Below are 25646 nucleotides of genomic sequence, written 5' to 3'. Positions count from 1 at the left end.
ATTCATTTTAAAGCATTATTTTGCGCTTTTTTCTTACTAAAATATGTGACAAGTAGTGAATAACGGAAACTTTTAAACAACTGTGCGCCTACTTTAAAATCATAAAAAGGTACATGAACCCATTAAAATCGTTTAAGAATTTGTGATGCGAATGTAGATTTAACTATCTAGAATACTACATCCCATGATAAATTACAACAGTGCTACAAAAAGTGAACTTATTGATAAATACTCAATAGATTTAAAATATATTTTTTCTAATATGCTCGTACATACAAATGATCGTCAATCCTCAAACCACTCTCATACACCCGTTTGTCTGATAATAATGTAAAAAATAAATAAAATTGAGCGGGAATTTCATTCTCATTATACTATAAAACGAAATAATACAGACTAAAATGGATACAAAGTCGTTGGAACAATAAACTTCTTTCCCCCCTTCGGCAACTACACGTGGACCGGACCATCTTCTAGGAATTTAGCAGAAACATGTGTTTGCACATGTGCGATACTGCAATAGTGACTAAACTACCGAACATCTACGAGGACTACCCTTCGGATATTTTTATCTGTTATGTCAATCCATAGTGGTGAAGTGCTTTATCTGTTTAGTTTTTTGTTTACTTTTTAGCACGAACACCTTACAAACTTACTATTATGCTCAATGTTTGTTTTTGTAAATTTATTGATAATTTTAAGTTGCCAGAATTTCACTCGTCCATGCACTTTGTAGCTACCAGACGATTAGTAATCTAGCTTCAATAGGTAAATGTTATCAACTATCAAATATACACATTTGGTAAATGAGGTCTAGAATTCCCACCGTCCATGCGCTCAGTAGCTGCAAGACTTGTTGTTATCTAACTTCCATTTTTATAAATTTGTTTATTATATATTTTTTTGAAATATCACCAAATCTCTTAACTTTATTGTCAAATAAAAAAATAAAAAATGTAAATAGGGGCTAGATTTCTTATTGTCTATGCGCTCTGTAGCTGCAAGACGTGCTGTAATCAAGCTCCTGTATATCATAATTGGAGACGAGGAACAAGAATCCCAGCCGTCCATGCACTCTGTAGCTGCAAGACGTGGTGGGATATTTATTTATTGTACAGCGCCCTTGAGGAGATTTTCACAAAACGGCGCTATATAAATTATCCAAATATATATATATATATATATATATTTTATGTCTACCGGTTTTGGGGCGTGCCCGTCTCTTCGTCGGGACACCAATTAAACCAACATGCTTAACCCACTATACACCTTCACCATAGTTTTTGCACAAAATATAAAACCAACAAGACATGCGTTTTAATAAGCAACCCTTACATACACCGATTAGGTTACGAAAATAGAAAACAGTTAGAATTAAAAAAATATATATATTATAATTGAAAATATTTTCAAACATTTTCCATAACCTAATCAGTGCGTGGAAGGGTTACTTCTTAAAGTACACGACGTGTTGGTTTTTTATTTTTGTGCAACTATGGTGAAGGTGTATAGTGGGTTTTCAATGTTAGTTTAATTGGTGTCCTGATGAAGAGACGGGTACGTCTCCAAACCGGTGGGCATAGAAAAGTCGGTAAGTGGTTATATACAAATACTTCAAAACATTTAGTAAAATATTTTGCCGCAAAGTTGATGCTTTAAATATTAATAATAAAAACAGTTAAATTTAAACCGCAGTTCGAACTAAAATCAAAATTCAGAAAAAATAATAGAAGCATGAGTGAAACTGTGCCTCTGATAGGCAGACGAAACTTTTCTGTCACCATGCTTGACAATATTTTGCAAAAATATTTTTTTTGTTTGATAGTTAACAGTGATGTTTTTTTAAATGTTGACTCTTTTAATTTTATTATCAACTTGTAATAGTAACGTTTTTTAACCAATCCACTATTTTTTCGTAATTTTTGTTCATCCATACAACATTTGCCTCAGTTCTTTCAATTGCTTGATCAATAGTTCTTCCTAATTCTCCTCTGTGCTCCATTGCGAACTTCTTCAACTGAAAAAATAAAGAAAAGAAAAATATTTTTAAAATTTGAATAGTTTTGAAGTTGTGTTTAGATTAACGAATTTAACCTTTTCCCTACTGTCCTAAAAACACCCTCGCAGTACGGTGATGTGTAGTCACTACACATTAAAAAATTAAGATATTTAAAAGGGAAAAATGTAATATTTATAGGGAATGGCTTTAATTAACCATACTTTAATAAGATGATAATATTTCAAATCTAACTGCTGAAAACATGTAAAAAAAATTGGGTATCGCTAACGACTCGGGCAAAACGTGCACCCGCGCCAACTTCCCCGATTGGACTACGTAACTCACTGCACCGGGCGTAAATTCTTTACTCTTTTCTTCAAACATTGATATACTGTCAGTATAATTTATCACCGATTTCCGAAAAATGCCTTTTTTGTGCCTAATAAGTACTTATTATTTAATAACAAATTATTTCAGTCGATATGTAAATGTGCAATGGAGAAATACTAAAAATCTAAACCCAATATTTATTATATTTATAAATATATTATAGTTATTAGACATAATGTGTACTAGCTACACATCACCGGGGAGGGAAGGTTAACAGAGAAGAATTTTTAAAAACGGTGGTTCAAATATACAAAGGTAGAATAGGGAATGATACACAGTAAACAAAGTAATTACATGAAGCAAAATTAACTAATTGTTAGTCCTGTGAATGTCTAAACTATGTAACCTTCTTTAAGAGTTTTTTACCCGAATCATCAGCGTTTTCCCTAACCACAACTCGTATTGCATATGGCACTGCACTAGAATTCCAATCGCAGTGTATCTGTTTTATTTTATTTTAACTATGGCGTGTTGTGTCGTTTTAAAGTGTAAAAATACTGCTGGGATCTTAAAGAAACAGGATGGGATCACATTTTATGTGTAAGTAGCAAATGCATGTGTAAGAAGCAAATGCATTACTTAAATAGTAATTATTTTTCCATCTGTCAGATTGTCAAAGAAAAAATTAAGCATAAATGATTTTTTCTCAAAATTTGTTAAAATCAAAAACTTAGTCATACAAATAAATATGTATTCAATGGGTATTTATTTATACAGTTATGTTAACCTTTTTACAAATAAACATAAATATTTAAACATCAATCAGAATTCTAAACTACTTTTGCGATGAAGGTAAGGTGATCAGCCTTACGCTACGCTACATGTGCTACTTATAAACCAATATTGCCAGCCAGGAATTGATTTTAGGACCTTAAGCATGGTGGGCAAATGTGCCAATAGTTACATAACAAGGCGGACTTATATCCACACAAATTAAAATGGGTTCAGGGTTCTGGTTCTATTTCACATACAGTATTCTTCAATTGCCCCGGACACAAAAAGAATGATGTTTTCATACATAAATGTAGAAAATAAATTTAATCGAAATAATTTGCTAGAAAAACGCGACGTGTTTGGCCTTGGTTGTTGTGACGCCAAGATTCGTGATAATGTTCTGAACGAATTTCAATGGCCAGGAACAAATAAACATGAATCATGACGTGTTAGGGGTGTGTTCAATAGAATAACTGTTTATGTGGGAATTCAAAATTACAAATTAAAAAATATTTTTTATGCTACTAATATTCAGCCAAAACAGTTTTTTTTAACTGGAAAGTATTTCATAAACCTTTATTACTTTAAAAGTGTAATAAAAAACATGATATTTACCTGTTGAACATTTACAACAAAAATATTAATTATGAAAAAATTGAAAATATATATTCCAAGGAAAGCAGTTTGAACTGTTCTGTTTTTTTTTAAACGATTGTTAAAAACATAATTTAATCTAAAGTTTAAAAAAAATACCGCATATTTTGTGTGATTAAAAATATATGAATTTTATTTAAAAATTCAAAATTAAAGTTTTATTTTAAATGACTTTCTTGTTGACTGTTAAGTTTCAAATCACTTGAATAAATTTCAATTAAATACTTGGATTAGCATGAAAGGAGCAGATAGACACATTCTTTAAAGAAAAAAAATGCACACTGCAAATAAATCACATTTTCGTAATTTCATCATATTTTAATGTGGTTTTTCTTTTAATTTTCTTTTCATTTCTTTTCTTTTATTTTTCTTTTCTTTTCTTTTCTTTTCTTTTCTTTTCTTTTCTTTTCTTTTCTTTTCTTTTCTTTTCTTTTCTTTTCTTTTCTTTTCTTTTCTTTTCTTTTCTTTTCTTTTCTTTTCTTTTCTTTTCTTTTCATAGTCATGTCATACCATATTATGTGATTTATTTATTGACTCGGCGTTAACATTGTGGTATAACATATTGAATTGTATAAATAAAACACTTTGTTTTAAGTAAAATCACTTTCTAAAAACATTAGTTTTTAAATACACCTGTAGATGGACAGTACTGCGTGTCCGAAACATGTCGTGTTAAATATATAAACTCAGTGGACTTAAAACAAAGTGTTTTATTTATACAATTCTATATTATGTGCTATAAACTTTTTAATAATTAAAAAAGGAATGACCCACGCTCAGACGCTGTAGTCTTTGTGGGCATTTTTCCCAATTCATGTTATAGCTTAACTTTAGGATGTATTTTTCTAAAGTGTATTTTAGTAATTATATTTCCAAGTAAATAATATGTGTATGGAAAAATACACAAATAAAAAAAAAAATATAAAAAAATTCCCAAGAAAATAATTGTTGTTATTAAACACATTTTTGTTTATAAGTGGCATAATCTTGGGATTTTCTTTCTTTTTATGAAACTACAGCATTAACTATGATTTTTTTAATATTAAATAAGTACATGGGTCTCTTACATCAAAACATAAAAAAATATTATTGTAAACGCTTTTAAAAGTTTTGCATTGCCTTAGTCTAAATTATTTAAAATATGTTTATATTACCTCTTCTAGTTCATGTTTAGTATTCAATTTCCTTGTAGAATATTTGACGATCGTATTTAAGTTGGATGCAGTTGGCCCCAAACTGAAAGAAATTAAAAACAACTATGAAAACTGAAGTGAAATTGTGATTGGTCAACAAAAGGATTAAATGTCAATACAGATGAGTCTTTCTTTTCTTTTCCTTTTAACATCCGCTCCTGAGTGGAGCATGTGGACATCACCAGTTGCCTCCAGGAGACCCTATCGCCAACCAGTATTTTCGCCTTTTCACACGTCAATTCAGCGCTCCTGTTAATTCCGCCAAATAAAGTCGAAAGATCGTCATCGTGAGCCCGCAGGTTTAAAAAAGAGGCAACTTGGGTTTAGGTTCTCCTGGGGCATGCGCAGCACGTGTCCAAGCCACGTCCACCGCCGCATCCTCAAGATGCTCGTTATGGGAGGCTGCTGTGTCCGTTTTTGGACTTCAATGTTAGTTATAAAATCGAACCACCTTATACCAAATATTCTTCTCAAGTGCTTACTCTCAAAACTCAGAAGTTGTGTGTTTTGAGCTTTAGTAAGGTGCCAAGATTCGCACCCGTTGGCATTATACAAGAGTTGAATAATCGGTATTTTGTTTTGACCTAGTATAGATTAGAGTTCCAGACAACACGCATCATGTTAAAAGTTGCTCCAGCAATTCCTAGGCGGGTTGCGAGCTCCATCCTCAGTTATGTGAACTCCCAAGTATTTGAAGCTGTCAACTTTCTCAATCTTCGGTCCATTATTATAGAGAGGCTGATCAGGGTCCGGACAGGATTTGTTGCACATAATCTGAGTCTCTATTGTATTAATATTAAGACTTAGACGAGTTGAGTTTTCCTGCAATGTGTCAACAATTTCCTAAAAATCACCAACAGACTTTAAAAAAAAAACAGCATCGCCGCATACTCCAAGTCGCACAACTTTAGGGGGGAGTTCAGTTGTACGCCTCGAGCAGGTGGTATCCATCACACGTTGTATTTTAATATGCATACCCTACTAGGCTTTGGCATGATAGTAGGTCAAATTATTTGTTTGTATTTGAAGAATAAAAAAATACCCAGAACACGTAACAAACAAAATACTTTTATTGATTTATTTATAACTAGTTTTTACCCGCGGCGTCGGCGTCGCTCGGAAAAATTATTAAAGTAATTATTTACTTGTGTCGTTTATCAAACAGAATTTTCTGGATGGAATATAGTATTTTATCAGGATTGAAAAGAGCTTGGTCTTCCAACTATCGCTATGAAAAAAATACAATGATCCGATAGCCTATAGTGACGTAGCAAAGTTTATTCAATAAAACACTTTTGTTAAAGCATGATAACATCGTCTGAAAACAAGTTACAAGCAAACTAACCATAGATTAAAAAAATGGATTTTATAAATTGTAAGTATTAATTTCAAATGAATTATTTTTGACATCTACCTTCACGCCTACTAATTTTCAAAAAATGTCGCTCATTGTTACTATATTTCATCAATTTTTTAGTGAACTTTTTCGGGATAAAAAGTGCGATGCTTATTTTGCTTCCCATCTTTTAATTGCCAAATATCTCACTTTTGTTTTTATTTATATGTTATTTTACTTTTTATGTTTAGTCGTTTGCATTTGTTTTAATTATTGTTCTTATTATTCAACATATACATGGATAAATGTATGAAAGAATTGAAAAGTATGGATGTGGGAGCGAAAATGAGTAATCTAACTGTCAGTTGCCTTCTGTACGCCAATGACGCAGTCCTCCTAGCTGACAGCGAAGAGGAACTGCAATCCTTGGTTACAAAGGTTTACGAAGTGTGCAAGGAGAGTGATTTGCTAATGAATGTGCAAAAGTCGAACGTCATGGTCTTTAAAAGAAATGTAACTATGACTGAATGTAAGATTGTAGTAAATGGAGATAGTTTGAAACAGGTCGAAGAATTTGTATATCTGGGTAGTATGTTTACTAGAGATGGAAATATGGACAAGGATATTGAAAGGAGGGTTAGTGCCGGTAACAGAGTTAATGGTGCCTTAAAGTCTGTCGTAGCAAATAAGTGTCTATCGCAAGAGGCTAAATTAGCAGTTCATAATGGAGTTCTGGTACCAACCCTAATGTATGGAAGCGAAGCATGGAGTTGGAAAAAAAGGGACGAAAGTAGACTGAATGCTGTTGAAATGCGATCCCTCAGGCGAATGTGCGGAAAAACAATGTATGATAGGTGCCCTAATGTCGAAATTAGAGCAGAATGCAAGGCTGAGTTAAGCATTATCGACAAAATTAAGAAAGGTCTTTTGCGATGGTTCGGTCATGTGGAGCGAATGAATGATGAAAGAACGGCTAAAAAGATTTATGATGCGAATGTGTCTGGTTGTAGAAGTCGAGGAAGGCCGAGAAAGACATGGCATGATCAAGTACAACAAATTCTTGAAAGTGGTTATGTGAAAAGTCGGAATAATCGACGTGCGTGCATGAGAAGATGTATGAATGTGAAGGAAGCAAAGGAAGTGTGCCAGGACAGAGTGGTGTGGCGTTCTATTCTCTCTGCCTACCCCTCTGGGGAAATGGCGTGATGGTTAGTTAGTTAGTTAGTTATTATTACTGGTATTAAGACCTTTGTTAAATTTTAAAATTATAAATGGTACATTTTCTAATTTATATTTGTTCTTCAATTTTTATTATTATCTGTATATTTTCAAATTTATATTTTTGCTTCAATTTTTAGTATTATCGGTATGTTATCCAATTTATATTTATATTTCATTTCTTAATTACTAATGCTTTATTGTATAATTTATATTTATGCTTCTATTTTTATTATTACACGTATATTCAAAATTATATCAATTCTAATAAATAAATAACTAAAACAGTGAAAGTTACTTTCCAAGCACAGGAGTTAATTTCTTTTTTTGGAAAGTTACAGTTTTAACATTTTCTGGATGTATAAAAAAATATTTGTATGGAATAAAAAAAAACTTTCATGAAATTTAACCATTTATGAAATTTATTAAAAAAAAAAGAAAATTTTAATTAGAATTATGTATAAAATAATAATAAATTTGTTTTCATTCTGTAGTAAATAAAAAAAAATGGTATTCTGGATACAAGGAGCGTTAAATTTGAATTTACAAAAAAATATGACACTTTTACCCCACCTGACCTGACTTTTATGATCCATAGCATTAATTGAAGTTTTTTTACACTTACAGATTGCGCAGATAAGTTAATGCATTCTTTTAAACTAGGAACAAGCATAAGTATCTAGTAGCAACAAAACAAAATAAAACAGATTAGAGGCAAGATCTAATTCTAACCCTAGGCATTTTATGAATGTGACCTTACGACTTTTTGTCATATAAATAGAAGCAAAAGATCATTTATCCACGCAGCGTGAGTCGTGTTTTCGCTTTAATGTACCTACCTAACGAGTGTAAATAAAAAAGCCTAATGCTGCTTAAGTGCTAAAGAACATTTCGATGTAGGTTAAATATCCCCAAAAGGACTCGAATAATGGCCCCTTTTGGGTTAAAACACAAAGCCGCTAAATAGCTGGCGATTTATTTTTGTTTGAGTTTATAAACAATAATTACATCTCTGAACAAAAAGAAAATACTCGTATGTCAACAGCGACTGAACTATATTTTCGAGAAGGAAATATGTAAGTCTCGTGACTTACAGAGCAAATAACATATTTTATTTAATCGGAAAAGTTTTACAAACGAATTATATTTTTACATTATGCATACGAGTATACTTAAAAGTCAACGCGGTATCTTTTTTCTTCATACAAACGTATTGCCTTGTATTCCCTTTTTTTCCCACTGGATTTATAGCACAAGAGCAATGATATTTTTACCCATTATATATATTAACCATTGGCGTGTCTTTACTGTTTTGCTTTTTTGATAAACTATTTCTAATGATTTATACATAAACCTAATAATTTTGCATACGTTTTTTTCAATAGCGACGCTTGATGTTTGACATCAACTCATGATGAACTCGAGAGTCTGACAAGTGTAATCTTTGAAAGGTATCAAAATAGATCTTCACGGGTAGCAGTGACGTCAAGGGCTTATAAAGCACAGACCGCCACTTCAAAAAATTAGAATATTCTCTACATTTCGCCACTAAACGCTGAACAATGCGTGGAAATTGTTAAAAATTGTTAAAATATTTAAGTTTGTAAGTGAAAATTCTTGATGGAAGTTCATTGTAATTTATTATATAAATATAAGACGAGTGATACTTTAATCCACAAATTCGGAATATCCAGTGACTATCATAGTAAAATTGCGTAATATCAACATCAAAAATTGATAATGGTCCTTAAGATAAAAATAACTTATTTAATTCACTTTCATATGATTTTGAATTAACTATCCTTACCTCTGTTTTGTATTAATACATTGAACTCCTTAATAAAGATACCAGTCTCGAAGATGTCGCGAAAGCGATGAAACCGGTCACCAATAAATTATAAAATATAGTTTAATTTGATATTGCTAACTCTGTTATATCACGAGGGGACGACGTCAGCTGGCCACCGCGATCGTGTCATTTGATGACGATGTTTTTTTTGTGGGGCTAAGTTAGATCTCGAGTCTATGCCGACAAACCATAGACCTACGAGCCAACCCCGGGTGGGTCATTGGTAAAATTCATCCACTTTTATGCAATACGGTCCAAAATTAAATCTCCAGAATTCAAGACACAAAACGAGACCCCGGCGGACATTTGGCTGAAATGTTTTTAAAAACGTTTTGTATTTGAATATGCTTTACAATAAAAAGAATAGCATGGCAATTTCAACTACCAGATACGTTTTATTACATTTTAAAGATAGCGTTACAGTTATTAACTCGATACAAAATATATAATTAGTAAAAAACTATGTTTTTAGACCACTTGAGCTTACTTTGAAGCGCTTCTAGTTTCGAAAGACTCAGTACCTTCCATCTACAGGTGTTGATATAAACATTAACTATAATTGTGTCATTCCACAAAGTTAATGCCGATTTAATCAATAATATAACCTTACACAGTGTTATAAACCACTTACTAATTTTTCATCTTGACCCAATTTTCTCTGATCCAGGAAAAGGCGATTGGCTGACCAATAACGGAGTTGGAAACTGCTCCGAACACGCGGTAGACATCTTGTTTGCGGATTCCCGAGTCGTTACGACACGCTTGGTCCAAATATCTGAAATATCAGAAATAATTAGGTAGACAGGTGGTATCGAAGCTACAAAAGCTTTATTATGAAGGTACACTTTAATAATGAATCTTATCCTATTTTATAACTAGATCGCATTTCAACCCCAGTCACAACTCACTCGATTCCTGCACAAACACAAAATACTTCTCAATAGACATAATTACTTGGCTTATTTCTTCTATATGATGTATTAGGTGAAGTATTTAGTGCACGCTGTTAAATTGATAAAAAAGGATAATATCACTAATTGAAACCGGTTGTTATTTTTTTTTTCAATATCCTGTTAAAAACTAAGTGTTTCTATTTATATGTGTATTGCAATGAATAACCACAAAGTAAGTGATTCAAATGTAAAATTTATAAAACTCTTTTTTGAGAAATTACGTTGATCCACAAATTTCGACGAATCTTATCAATATAATTTAACCAAGTCTTGAATATCACACCAGTTACAATTTTAAAGGTTTTCTTACAAGAACCTTTTAGAACACCGACAGAAAAGGATTTAGATGCCCAATTTTCTAACAAAAATAATGATAGCTATCTTATTTGAGAGGCAAAGAAAAAATAATAAATTTATTCTTCATAACTACGTAGAATAAAACAAAGGGTCATAAAAATGAAGAACTTTTTAATTTTAAATTAACTTTTCACAACAGGTTATTGTCACCGTAATCCTATTAGACAAGCGTTTAACTATATGCCGCAAAAACTGAATGAAGATGTATAAAAATAATAAATAAAGAAATGGATTGCCAGCCTCCCGGACCAATTATTTATCAGTACATAGAAAACTCTCACGTAATATATTGAATACTCACATGCAAATACTGTATCTTTTATATTTTAAATTTGCCTTGATAAAGGTAGTTATATCTTGTGAGTTGTGAGGCACGTAGCAAAACCAATACCTGACTAAAATTACCAAAAATCATAAAAGTAAAAGTAACGTGATTTCATGTTATACATTAGGAGAAAAATATATGTAGCACTCAATTTTTCAATGTTTAAAAATAAAAACTGATAAATATACTCTGGTATATTATTTTACCTGAGTGTGTTATAAAAACATTAAGGAAACCCAAATGCCCATTAGTCTCCCTGTGCCAACTCAACATTAGCTGGGATGATTATTGAAGATTACTAACTCTATGCACATTAATGACGGGGAAGAGGATGTATGGACAGAGGTCAACACGTCGCGACGCGTCGTCCCCAATCCTTAGATTATGCTTTTTTTTATTTAAAAAATAAAAATCTCAAATTTACAAGCTAATATCAAAATAGGCACAAACAAATAATAACGATCAAAGACTAAATATACGATATTAAAACACGTCCAAAGTGAAATCTTTACGGATAAACAAAATGCGCGTACTACAGTTGAGCGCCGCCAGATTTGACCCTTAAAAAAATAATTAAAATATAGGCAAAATGGTGAATGTTGCACAGTGCGTAAAGTGGCCACATAAACCACCCAATTACAGGTCATAAGCCCTGTAAATGCCTACACTTCCATATTCCCTTATTTTTTAAATATTTTTTTTATTTTTATTCATTAAGGAAAAACAACAGTTGTTATATGAGAATACAAAATATAAAAAATAGTACATACATCCAGTTAAAGTTTTTCACAAATACAATGAGAGAACACAGTAAAGAGAAAAATAATAAATTATATAAGACATGAGGAAAAAAAAAAGCTCTTAAGAAGGTTAGGGGTGAGGAAATAGAGTGGAGGAGTGGAGGAGAGGGATTTTCATAATATAGTTGATCAATTCAAAATTTTTATATTATAATAAAATAAACATAATTAAAGGAACATAAACTTATTACACACTGACAAATGTTTAATTTTACAGTGTTTCAAAAAGTGTTTTTTTTGAAGTCACAAAATTTTGTAATAAAAATATCTAAATAGGGACAAAGTAAATTAAATTTGGAGAAGCTACGATAAATAAACGAGTTTTGAATAAAATTTTTTTTGGGCAATAAATTATTAAAAAAATGAACTTGTCGTGTTGACTTTACGGGACAATTGATTGAAATACGCTCCAAGAGATATGGACTATCGATAAAATTGTTTAAAATTTGGAAGAAGAATGACAGATCAGAAATGCTTCTACGTTTAGTAAGGAAAGTTAAACTATGAAAGGAAGAAGAGTCTTCGTACGAGTCCAAATATGTAAGAGATTTACGATCGAGAAGTTTAAGGAATCTATTCTGTATTCTATCTAGTTGTGATATATAAATTGTTTATCGAGGATTCCAAACAACAGATGCAAACTCAAGATGGCTGCGAACGTATGCATTATATGTACAAGATTTTGAGGGATGCGGTTGTTTTGAATGGTTGGTTGTGGTGCGTATAATAAAAGCCCAGATTTCAAACTACACGGGGTAAGATCGGGTGATCTTGGAAGCCAGTTTATGTTGTCAAAGCGACTTAATTACTTTCCTGCGAAGTAGACTGCTTGCTTTAGTCATTGATGCTCTACCGGTGTATGTACGTTAGAAATGGGTTATATTATATTAATATTTTTTGTAGATGTTTCTCGATAAAACAACATGGTTAATGATTAAGATAAAATTATGACTTAAATTATCAATGAAACATCTCATGGACCCAGTTTCGGTCTAAAACTTTCCGAAAAACGATCAGTTATTGCAAATCAGTTGTAATAATATTGATGTCCGTCCCTTACAAATATTTTAAAGTTCAAAATATTGGATCTAATTTACCAGTCCTGAAGATGCCTTCGTAGGCGAAAGCGCTCGTTGGTCAAAATTAAATAATGGTAAAACTAAATCAAGAAGTTTTATTGATAATTTATTTATAATTTTATCTCAATGATGGGTTATATTATTGTAGTCATCATGCTGCAGTTCCAGTAAAATAAAACACTATGGCGCAATATCGTTCTGAAGTCGCTGTTTTATGATTACGAAAAAAAATGGCACAATTACTCGTCATGTCGGCCGGAAATGGCGCACCAAACAGCGGTCGTCAAGCTATGAAGTGGTTTATAATGCATTTCTTGCGGATTGCTCTCGCTCCAGTAGTTATATTATATTTATTGATGAACTTTGTAACGTGAAAATACGCATCGTTGCTAAAAAAAATGCTGTTTGAAGGTGTCGGGGTAGAAAATAAAAAATTAATCTGGCATAGTTTTTCCTCCGTATGAAATCTCTCCTTTTTGTGCTGCAAGTTCTAGGACCAACTATCACATGCACTCGCCTACCCCTGGCTCCATAGATATTGCAACCAGTATGAGGACAAGGCTGATATATTTGGTTCTGGACTTCATAGTTATAAAACGAGTCTGATTTCTTTTTTTCTCTCGCAATATTATTCTTAAACTTTTTAAAAATGTTTTCCTTTTTTATTATTTTTATATTTATGTATTTATTTCGTTATTTTTTTTGGATGCTTATGTGTATTTACCTACTTGTTACTATTGTTATAGTTATGCAATTTTAAATTTTTTTGTTATGTGTTTACATATGTTTTTTTTCCTCATATTAACGTTTAATGTATGTTAAAGGCAATTTATGCCGTTTATGTAAAATTAAATAAATATTTCAACTGCTGGATGATTTATACAGTATTGTGCAAATTAATGGAATAAAATTACTTGTAAACATAAAATACGTTCTTACTCATATTGAGTTACAGGTGACGTAAAATCATAATTTTAGATTTTCGAATTTGCGATATTCCTGCATGAGAAAGTGGGTTGCATTTGAAAACAGCACCTTTCTCTAGTATTCTACAGTCCATTTGGTATATTTTCTAGCCCAACTGAGCCTTTGCTTCATGATACGTGCCGTCAGGAGTTGATTCTTCTGTGGTCTAATTGCTTTTCTTCCAGATTCAATGAATCTTCTTCGTACTTCTGAGTCATGTATCATCACCCCAGTGGCTGCCAAATCTCGTTAAAGTTCGTAACTTGTTTTTCTGGGGTTTAACTTACTATTTCTGATTGAAGATATTTCATCTCGGACATAAACTTTCTGGTTTCTTCCACATTTCCCCATTCTCTTCGCTTCAATTAACCCTGTTTCTCTTGTCTGCTTAATAATCTTGCTGACTACTCCCTTACTCACAAAATATACATTTACAATCTTCTTCTGAGTCATTGATGTGCATGTTCACTTAATTATTATTCACATTATTTTCCCTTTTCCTCGGCGTGATATCTATTATTTTAACCAACTCAAAAATACTTAAATATGCAAGCAATTTATTAAATTAGTCTTTAATTGAGAAAATGTAAAAAAAACAACAGATGGTAGACCAACAAATACCAATATGAGCTCCCAAAGGATTAATGATCTGTAAGTCATAATTTTTGGTATCAAACAACTTTCTAATTGATATATGAGTGTTGCTATACGTAAAAAATGACAAAAAATACTCTTATTCCATTACTTTGCACAATACTGAAGCTTTTAGGGATGGAATTTCCAAACTTTTTCAAAATGTTGTGTATCTTAATCTTTTAAATGCTGCAACCTTATCGTCAGATTTTGTCTCACACGGTTTACGTTTTCCAGACTCAAATCAGAAGTTAAAAGTCCGAGTCGAGGCTCATTTCCGATTGATCATGTTTTGTTAAACTTCTGCACTCACGTCCAATTCAACTTGTTCGACGGCCATCACGAATGTTGGACTGAAAACATAAACGTCGCCTTGCCACATTAGTCGAATTCTTGTGCTCAAAATAAACCTTAACCACAAAAGCCCGATGGGCTTCTGTCCACGGACTCGTGACTAGTGAAAATTCCGCAACACTTTAACGTCGAATAATAGCCCTCCCGTGTTCCTCTTCTGCTATAACCAGTGTCAAACCTACCTGCAAAAACACTTATGTCCATAAAAACGTACCGTTAAGAATCTTGTTCTGAGTTTTACCTATAGAGAAGCCAGGGAAGTCTCGTACACCCGAGAGCGGTTAGCAGGAGCTCTCTCTCTGAGCCAGTTTGAGAGTGAGAGAATCTCTCGCGGACAAAGTTCCACTGCGCAACGCCACCAACTCTCACTGCCGTACAGTACACCGTGTTGCGCAGGTTGGGAGATATTCTGAAACACAAAAATTAAACATCGCTCAAAAAATTGCTTAGAACACGCATTTGCCAGAAAGGAACCGATTGCAACTTTAGTCATAATAATCGTTCGAGCTTAGCCAAATCCTTTGTATATTGGGCATGTTCTTAAAACAAACAAATTACGTCAGTGTTTTGGTACCATTTTGTTTCATTAATATATAATATGTATATTATATCAATTATAATTTGGTCTTACTATGTCAAAAATAAATGTTTTGTAATAATAAAAATGAATAAATAAATAACTTTATTTACTTCCTTATGAAACATCAGGCACTACATTTGTTTACCAATTATTATTGATTAAAAGTAAAAATCGGAAAACTGAACGAGAAATCACTAATTTCTTCATAAAACATTTTTTTTTAATATTTCTACAGAGATGTAGATTATTTCAAAGAAGGTTATATTGAAGTCAAGGCATTAACAGGGCTTGTGACCCGTCATTAGCTGGTTTAAGTGGGCAATTAAAAAAAAAAAATTCTATTGATTTTTGTGAAGTTAAAGAGCCGAAACCTTATTTATGTGGGTAAGACTCATCTGACTCTTCTTTGACTAGTTGGTCAATAAACATTTTGAAAACCTCAAAATATTGTTCATAATTTTGTTGTTTTAAAATTATCTTTACGCATGAACATTAAATAACACGAAATAAATACGCGTTATGCACACAGCGTGCGCACAGATTCTAAAACCAGCCAACGACTGGTCATAGACCCTGTAAATGCCGAGATTTCCATATTCCCTTCTCAAAATCTTTTCCCCCTCTGTTGCAAAAAAATTCGATCTTGATAGCTCCCTAGGGAGGAAATCCAGTCTGTCTACAAACATTTGGGCGTACTCAAAACATTGCTGATTAAATCTAACTGGTACGAGAAGAAATATATAAATTGGAAAATTGTTTTCAAGCGTTGCCTAGCTGGTGAATTGGTTCTGCCGCATTAATCTTGGCCACATGATCTTCAGCTCTTTTACTTTACAAAAGTCAACAGATGGAAGAGTTGAGGAAATGTAGATATTTAAACATTGGCAGAATGGTGAATGTTACACTGTGTATAAAGTTGCAACTTAAACCAAGACATGGCATCGTTCTGGCATCGAGACAACACTATAACGTAGGCAAAAAGGTCCATAACCTTTTGCCAGAATCGTGGAAAGACGGAGTGTTGTCAAGTTACGGAAGGTGTTGACCTCGCTCTTTCATGATATTGGTCGTAGGGAGTCAGAAAAGTTGATGCATGCCACGGATTGGAGAACCTTACTGGATGTCAAAAATAAAATATTAAAAAAAAGGAATAATTTAAAAAATATATATTTATAGATGACAACCATGAAGTTTCGCATAAATAAATTGTCTATGTTTTTATGAATGTATGTATGTGTATGCGCATGGGTGTATGTACGTGTGTGTGTATGTACATGTGTATATATGTGTATATTTATATATACATGTGTGTATATATGTGTATGTCTGTATGTATATGAATCAAAATGTGTATCCGAATAAGTTTATATTTTGTTTGTCTGTGCTCTATATCAATTTGTTAAGTATTATAATATATTAAAATGTAATTGCCTAGCTTGGAACGGGGTATGTACCCTTGTTAGCTGGGCAAAGTGAATATGGAATTGTATTTTGATAAAGAGTGTGAATAAATAAATAAAATAAATAAAATAAATAAACCAGCCAATGACAGGTCTTAAGCCATGTAAATTCCTAGACTTCCATATTCCATCCTCAAAATGGTTTCCTTCTCTGTTGCAACAAATTAAGATCTAAATAACTCCCTAGAGAGGAAATCCAGCTAGCCTACAAACATTTTGGCATAATCAAAACATTGTTAAAATAATCAAGATTTTATCTATCTTCATGTTTTCTCGTACCTTGCGAAATGTAGATTTGGTTATCAGTAATATTTGCAAGCATTTATTTCATAACCAGACCTTCGTTTAATAGTAAAAATTAATTTAAATTGTCCTTGTGGTCTAATGGTTAGCACGTTTGTCTAACATTCAAGAGGTTTCGGGTTTAATTCCTATCATGATTGACAAACAGTATTTATTTTTAAACGCGCTTTCACTCTAAAAAAATCAATAGATCCAGGACTGGTACCTGAAGCGGAAGCCTTATCATATTTCCTTCACGTATCAAAAATGATTGAGATAGGCTGCAGTTGGTGAACCAATGCAATGCTCTCTGCATCATTAGATAAGAAAGGAAATAATGAATAAAAGTCTCTAGTATCTAGATTAAGAAAACTATGCCATGTCTAGCTCACTTAGGAACATCCTGGACGTTGACACTCTCAGAAATGTTTACTTTGCACTTTTCCAATCAGTGGCTGCCTACGACATAATTGGATGGGGACGTTGTTGAACATTTATCATAAACCCCATAATCACGAGAAAAAACTATTTTTTAAAGTTATGTTTCCTGTCTGAGCTCCTATTTCAATTTTGAAAGGTACTTGATATCAAACAAATTAAAAAATATCAAAGAAATATTAACGAATTTCTGGTCCGGCGACTGAGTAAGTAGGTCCCAACAGAATATTCGCACGAGATTTTTGCGTAACCTAAATGACTCGATACCGAGGACCCGATCGACGTTTGTTCGGAGACACTTTTCGGATATATGTACTCGTAGTTCCAAGAGTGTTCAACGTCTTTGATGAACATATTAAGTTCTCCAAAAACAATGTCCATGTTTTAGACGAACATCCTGAACTGGATTTTTTGGATGGGAAAAGACCACTACATTAGATTGCTGCGAGAATAAATTTATTGTATCGATGATATCTTCAGTATTACCATTGTATGTGTATTTATATTTCTGAATAAACTTAATAATGATGCTACGTAATTTGTAGATATGTCATTAAAATATTCATTATTTTTTTTTTTATTATTTATCAATGTTTTAATGACATTATAAAATTAAATACTGTATTATATACTCGTAAATTAAATACAATTTTCAAAAATTAAAACCAAGTTTATCGTGAAAATGATTTATTAAATTGAATTATACAATTAGTCATTCACAAGTTTAAGACATATGGTCTTAATTTTGCTACATCTCTGTAATATTAAATAATTTATTTGTATTATATTTGCAATGTATTTATTAATTTTGATTGTGTATTTTGTATGTTGATGTGTGTATTGATGTATGTTTTGATTTTGCATATAAGAGTTCCCCTTATTACAGAACTTTCTAGCAAGTTGGGACAAAGAAATAAATAACTGTGCAACAACGAGATTGTGAACTTATAAATAATTCATTTAAAAAAAGAGCAAACGTATGACTTATAAAAAAAAAGCACAAAATACATCTTCTAATTTTATCATATCAGGAAGACACCATTTAAGTCTTTTTCTGTGATATACTGAATGTTTGTATAAATATTGGGTCTGTACTGCACGTTCAGACTACGCCTGTTAAAATTTAGTCCCTTGGTACTGTCGCGAACTCACGGATCAGAGGTCCGAGGTTCGAACCCTGCTCTACCACAACACAAGTTAGTGATTTACAACTTGTGGATACATTCAGTTTTATCGATTTTTTTAGTGCCTGTACATAAATAGTTCTGTATTTTAATCAAAGTATTGGAAAATTAAATATTCAATGCCACTTCTTAAATTTCGATATCGTTTTTATTAATTTTGGTTGGCTTAATTTCCATTAGCATGCCTTTTAAAAAAGACTTATCGCCAAACTATGATTGTATCTAAATCTAATCAATTATAAACCGACAAATCTGAAATAAAAATAAAATTTTACGGGTTTAATAAGCAAATATTTGTTCGGAAAGCAATAGGGAAAATATTCGGAATAGGGGCGCAATACATTATGAACTTTCTACCCCTATCAGATAGGATCTGAAATTTAAACTTCAATTAATAATTATTATTATTAACGCGCCACGTATTTCAAAAGAAGGTTTATGCGGGAAAGGTTTAATAGGAGTCATTAACTAATTTAGAACTGTTGAAATAAAATTGTACATACGATACTTAATATATGTTTTAAATATTTTTTTATTACGAGAGTACAGAAAAAACTATACATAGAATGTGTCATGAATGAATCACAACGCTGCAGGAACGGCGAGAATATTTAACATATTTATTTAACAGTCTTTAGATACAAGTCACTATAGCTACACAAATTTGGATCCCATGTTCAAGCTTAAACAAGATGCTTGTCTTCGAGGCAACAATCTCAGACTGGAGAAAACGAGATTCAATCTAAATCCACGGAAGCATTTCCTGAGCAATGGGGTTGTTGATGGTTGGAATAAGCTGCCACAAGAACTGATTTCAATGCGTAGTCTCAATGGGTTCAAAAATGGACTAGTTTGTTTCAGAAAAGTTAAAGTGCGCCAACAGCTAACTTTCGTTAAAATAAATTTAAGAATATCAGCTTTAAGCGGCTCGCTTAAAATTAATATAAAAATAATAATTATAAAATTGTACTTATGTACAATAAATCAAAACAATAATATTGTTTGAAACTTTCTGTGTTCAACAATTTCCTTTTAATATGTGGGTACAATGCTTATCATATATATCGATAACACACACACACGCCAAATTAAAATACCCGAAATCCCGAGCGTCGGTCAAAGACTAGCATTTTCTTTTTAACACAATACATTATATTGTGAAATATTATTACACACAGGACGTTAAATGAAATCAGATATTTAACCTAGTGCAACGTTCTGGAATGCATGAACTTCATGCCTACTAAAAAGACGTCCAGAACAGAAGAAAAAAAGGACCACAGGACGTGGTAACACATTCACAATTCAAACAAATGTTATTTATATAGGTATTGGGGAAAGAGGTAATTAATTTGTGTATTGTGAAGAATTAAAGATTAATTAAATTTTATTTTTATTATTTAACAATTAAAGTGTAATACTGCTAAGTAAATCTAAATTTAAATAAGTAAATCTAATTTTCTTCCCAGTTGTTGCTTAAGCTTATTGGCGAGATGAATTGTATTTGTTATTACCAAAATCAGGACTTACGGATTGTGGACGTCAGGGTTGGGAGTCATCATCCAGTTACGGAAGTGTGTGACAGCCTGCATCACACAGTCATCATGTTCCAGCAGACAGGCTATCTGGATGAGGTCGATCCTCATGTAAGTCGTCAACATTGTGTCGTCCACGTCATCTGTAAAACCTGTTTCTTTGTACACGTCGTTCATCAAACTCAGGAGGTATTTCTGCAACGAAAAACCAGCAACATCAAATAAAATGATTTGATCAGATCCGAGCAGGTGAATATTATTGCAAGATGAGGTAAAGCGAAATTATTTTTCCGAAAAATCCGCAAGATATGGCAGTTTGGAAAAAATAATTATGTTAACAATCAAATTTTGTCTCCACTGATTAAGAATTTCTTTTAGTCTTGTAGTACATATTCAAGATATGTTTTGCTTACCTTGTATTCAAGATAATGAGGTCCCTTGGCTAACATGCCATCGATATATCCCAGACCAACAAGTCCAGCTTTCCATGGAACGTATTCCTTTTCCCGAACCAAATATTTGGTAATATCCAGAGCTGTTGTGTAATCCAATCTCCCTCCAAGAGCAAGGTTCAATGCATCGTCTAGGATTTGGGCTCTGTTAGCTGGTGATATCAGCTGGAAGTCTTCATTGTTCAGGTGAGAAATTATCAGTCTCCAGTTGCGTTCATCGTAGTTTACCCTGTAGAAACCTAGAAGTTGAAGGATTCAGGTGTAAAACAGAAATAATCTGAAACAGTCAAATCATTGGAACTATTGGCGTGACAATCTGGAGTGATATCCCAAATGCTCTCGCGGCCGTAGAAAAAGCTTTTATCTCACGTATTTTGTAAGTAAATACGCGAGATAAAAACTCCCTTTTTTGATTTTACATAAATTATACCTAATTAAGAAAAAAAAATATTTAGACACTGTACAACACAGTGATATACGTTGTGCTATGTCAGTTTACATTGTTTCAAACGGAAAATGAATTTTAATCCAAATCAAAAATATGCAATCCCGAACATTGCCAAATGTTTATAGAGCACCCACATCAATGAAGGTTTCATTATTATCCCCAACCGACGGTGCGTAGGTAACTGCATTTAAAAAACAAAAATCAGTTTATCTCAATCATCTATTACAGGACGGTAAGATGCTTAGTCTTTCGCTTTAGAGACAGTGAAATACTTAGTGTAAAATCATCTTCAAAAACATTGATTTTATTTCGACCTTCCTAGGAATCGAAACCAGTATCGCAAGTGAAGTAAACAAATCATTTCAGCTCTTTTTATTCACAAAAATTAACGGGTGGTAGAGTTGAAGAAATGTGAATGTTTAACTACAGGTAGAGCGGTAACTGTTACACGGTGTGTAAAATGGCCACTTAAACCAACCAACGGCAGATCATTAGCCTATAAATGCCCAGACTTTCTTATTCCCTTCTCAAAAATGGTTCAATAAATTTAGAAAGATTTTTGTTTTATTGTATACACGGTGTTTCAGGGCCAGACCGTGAAACTTTAGAGAAACATTCCTGGTGGTAAACTTTTCAAAAAATCCAATTAACTTTTTTTACGTAAACCCATTTTTTTCACGAAAAAAACAATATTTTAATTTGAAAATAAAGACAACTTTTTGTGTCCAGCTAGCATCCCATCCACAAATTTCTCTCTTACTACGCTTTCTGTGTGTATCGTTTCATTGGTCAAATACGTTTCTGATCGATTATTTTTTTTAGTTTAAAAATACGATTTTCCAAAAATTTTATTTGGATACTTTTTTGGCTAAATCATAAAAAATGTTCCTGTGAAGTTTTTCTGTGTGGCCTTGAAAAACAGTGTATATTATTATAACCTGGTTCTGATGTTGATTATAATCTTACCAGTTTGTTGTATGTTGAATATAACCCAATCATCTTTGTCCACTGAAACCTTATCTGTGCCGAGATACAATTCTCGTTTTGCTTTCATCCATTCTACAGGTTTAGTACTGACAAAATCCGGATTCTTTTTGGTGGTGAATGTTATTGGCACCCACCAAAGTTGTTGGTTTCCTACCGCTTTAACATCAACACTCATATTTTTCACAAGCATGAACCTTTCCTATAAAGATAAATAAATTAAGTAGATACGAAAGAAGTTAGTTAAAAAAATTTCAAAGGTAGAAAATCTTCTTCTCATTTTTATTTTTGTACATAATATAAACTTGACATTGGCGGGCTTATTGTCAAATGGAAACTTCTTTCAGCAAACCAATAAAATAAAAGCTTAGACTATATAATTCAAGTTACAAAACACATTCAATAGTAAATCGTGTGTTAGAAATACCACATTGTAAAACGAGGCTCGCACAGAGACATGCATATTTTATAGGCCCAAAATTTTTAATTATTTTTTTACTGATAATAAAATTTTCCTTATTTTAAAAAACATGCACTATCTTGGATTCAAACTAAAGATATGAAGTCTTTTTTTCTATGATTTATTTTGTTACCCTTTAATAAAAAGGAATATTTTTGTGTTTTTTTAAAATATTTTTTATTTCCTTTTTTAATTACTATAAAAAAAATACCATATTATCTTTTACAGAATATTTTATTTTTTCTTACTTATGTCATACAAAAATATTAAAACTGTCCATTATTTATTATAGGAGCAAAAATTCATTAACATTTTCTTGTATACCCACGAACAGGCCATGCCTTTGTAAGATTTTTTTTGTTTACTGTTTTTCTATTAATATGTATTTCGTTAATATGTAATTATGCTTTATTATTTTAGTACTTTGTTTTATTATTATGTTTATTGTAAAAAAAAACAAAAAAATGAATAAAAAACATATTTAAAAATATTTTTTTTTTAAAAAGAAATACATAAAAAAAAAGCTAAAGATATACAAAAATAGAAATAACTGTATTTGTACAAAATTACCTTAAATCAAAAAGGAATCAATAGGAAAGAGGAAAGGAGGAGAGATTTAGGAAGAGAAGGAAGATGTTTCTTCAGACATGATTTAAACAGAGATACTGTAGTACTATCTTTTATAGTGGATGGGAAATAATTCCACGGTCGACCCGCATGGACGCTAAATGAATCAGAGAAGAAAGAGGAATTGTAGATGGGTGGTCCTTTGAGAATTAGAACAAGGAAGTAAACCATGAACTGAAAAACGATTAAATTTTTTACTGAAGTATATCAGAGCGTTAGGACTATGAAGTACAGTGAACAGAAGTGAGAGGAATGATAGCCTCTCCGCTCCGTTGCTTGCGATAATCAGAAATGTGTTTATATTTCCTAAAACCAAAAATCTGCTTTGAAACCATTTTACCTGCTGTAAGACTATAAACCCAGTATCGTAATTCCGCAGTACATTGATAACTGGAAATCCGGTCTGTAATGTCCATGTATCCATTATCTCTCTCACTGACATTGTTCCGTCAAAAATACCGTCTTTTCTGGCCTGCTCTGTCAAGGCTTCCCAGAGATCATTTTGTTCGGCGCTTTGATAGATCTTGGATTTCAGATAATTGGTGATTCCTTTGGTGAATACATGGCTTGTCAAAAAATGATCCATCATCCTTATTATTGCAGCACCTTTAAAAATCATAAATTTATCATCATCTTTTCCGCTAAGTAAAATAACATTTCGATATTTTCTTCTTAGACCTGTACCTTTTCCATAAGATATCCTATCAAAAATTTCATTAATCTCATCAGGATTCCCAACCTCTACGGATATTTGATGTGAAGAAGTCAAGGCATCCAAACCAAACACGTTTTGTACTTCGTGAAGTACAAATTGATCCATAGCTTTCCAAGAATTTTCAATCTGCAATAAGAATTAATTTTCTAATGTAAATAAATGTAGCTTTGATAAATATTAAATACTTGTAATAAATATATATTTGAAAGACTATTTTTGTTGTTATTCAGTATATTAAAATAAATTTAAAAAAACTTGTTTTTAAAAAGTATTTTTTTAGTTTTTCCACCGACCGGTTTCAAAGCTACACAAGCTTCTTCATCAAGGTTAACTAAACTAATAAATTAAATCTTATTTTATTTTTATAATGATTTAATTGTAAAAAGAAACGAGTGGACTAAAAAAAAAAGGTTTTTTTTATTTTCTCATCAGTCGGCCTCGTGGTGTGTTGGTTAGCGCATTAATCTGCCATGCAAGAGGTCTCGGGTTCAGTTCCCGACATGGTTGTAATGAAATATTTATTTGAAAGGGTGTTTTCACACTAGAATATTTCAGTCCCTGGACTGGTACCTGAAGCGTAAGACTGATCATCTTATCTTCATGTAACAAAAATGATCAAGATACGCTGCGATCAGTGTACCAATGCAGTGCCCTGGTGCCATTAGGTGCGGAAAGGGAACGATTATGATTATTTTTTTCTTCTTAGGAATTGTTTTTTTTATTTTATTTCTTTATATTATCTAATTCATTGTAATTCATTGTATCTACAAATACAATGAAAATTATAACATAGTAAGATTCAAACATTGATAAATACTTGTGTTATCAACAATATTTTGAATTCGTCCAAATTTTTGTAGACAAGGACTGGATTCAACTCCCTGGGGAGCTGTTAATATTAACATATTACAACAGAGGTGAAGAACGAACTGCAAGAGCTGAACTTAACATTAACTTCACAAACATCAACAGATGAAAGAATTTAAGGAATATAGGTGTTTAAATATGGACAAAATGGTAAATGTTACACAGTGAGTAAAGTGGCCACTTAAACCAGCCATTGACAGGTCATAAGCCCCGTAGATGCCTAGACTTCTGTATTACCTTCTCCAAAATGTTTTACATCTCAGTTGTTAAATGTTATTTTCTTTTCAACCTGAAGGACTTTTAATTCAGTGTCTTTATTAAAATTATGATTAGTTTTTATCAGATGCTTTACGAATTCGGAAAGATCGTATCCATCTAGTGAAGTGTCACAATTCTCATATTTAAAAGAACAGCGTGAAAAAAAGACTTATTAGCTCCATATATATCGATGTTATATTTACTTACTGTAAAAATAAAATGCGATAGAATTCATTAGTTAAGTATACTTTGATAAAGAAGCTTGTGTGGCTTTAAAATCGGTGGATAGAAAAAAGAAAAATAGTGGTTAATAACAAATTGATTATATAAATAAAAGACAAGTGATACTTTAATCTTAATTTACAAAAATCACACTCACGAATGATGGGACACTAAAAATAAAATAAAATACTTAAATTATTATCATTAAAATAGCATTATATCAACTCATTAGTTAACCCGAAAAAAATTGATAATTATCCTTAAGATAAAAATAACTTTATTTAATTTACTCTTACATAACTTTAAATTATCTA

At 32.0% G+C, this 25646-nt stretch overlaps 1 protein-coding gene across 1 annotated transcript; it reads right to left on the bottom strand.

Annotated features, from left to right (window-relative positions):
* Positions 1–1475: 1475 nt before the first annotated feature.
* On the bottom strand, positions 1476–24111 carry LOC148280685 (aminopeptidase N-like). Its single transcript, XM_088227989.1, has 9 exons — positions 23955–24111; positions 23611–23876; positions 22166–22385; positions 20713–20990; positions 20295–20494; positions 15062–15229; positions 9985–10128; positions 4912–4993; positions 1476–2017 (listed from the first exon to the last, which is right to left on the bottom strand). The coding sequence occupies exons 1-9, from the start codon at positions 24088–24090 to the stop codon at positions 1871–1873; spliced, it is 1641 nt and encodes a 546-aa protein (XP_088084115.1). The 5' UTR covers positions 24091–24111; the 3' UTR covers positions 1476–1870.
* Positions 24112–25646: the final 1535 nt, after the last annotated feature.

The sequence above is a fragment of the Micrasema longulum genome, unplaced genomic scaffold (assembly GCF_059751315.1).
Source record: "Micrasema longulum isolate JH-2025_06_02 unplaced genomic scaffold, ASM5975131v1 h1tg000551l, whole genome shotgun sequence".
Classification (NCBI taxonomy): domain Eukaryota; kingdom Metazoa; phylum Arthropoda; class Insecta; order Trichoptera; family Brachycentridae; genus Micrasema; species Micrasema longulum.
Note: the sequence above shows the minus strand (reverse complement) of the source record. Positions and strands in the feature narration are given on the sequence as shown.

Bases quoted from the DNA above. Each gene is read 5' to 3' on its own strand.
- LOC148280685 (XM_088227989.1), bottom strand. From the start codon at position 24,090: ATGGATCAATTTGTACTTCACGAAGTACAAAACGTGTTTGGTTTGGAT. The intron at 23,877-23,954 runs GTACAGGTCTAA...TGATTTTTAAAG, and splicing joins TAGGATATCTTATGGAAAAG to GTGCTGCAATAATAAGGATG. The intron at 20,991-22,165 runs GTAAGATTATAA...TTCAACTTCTAG, and splicing joins ATTCAACATACAACAAACTG to GTTTCTACAGGGTAAACTAC.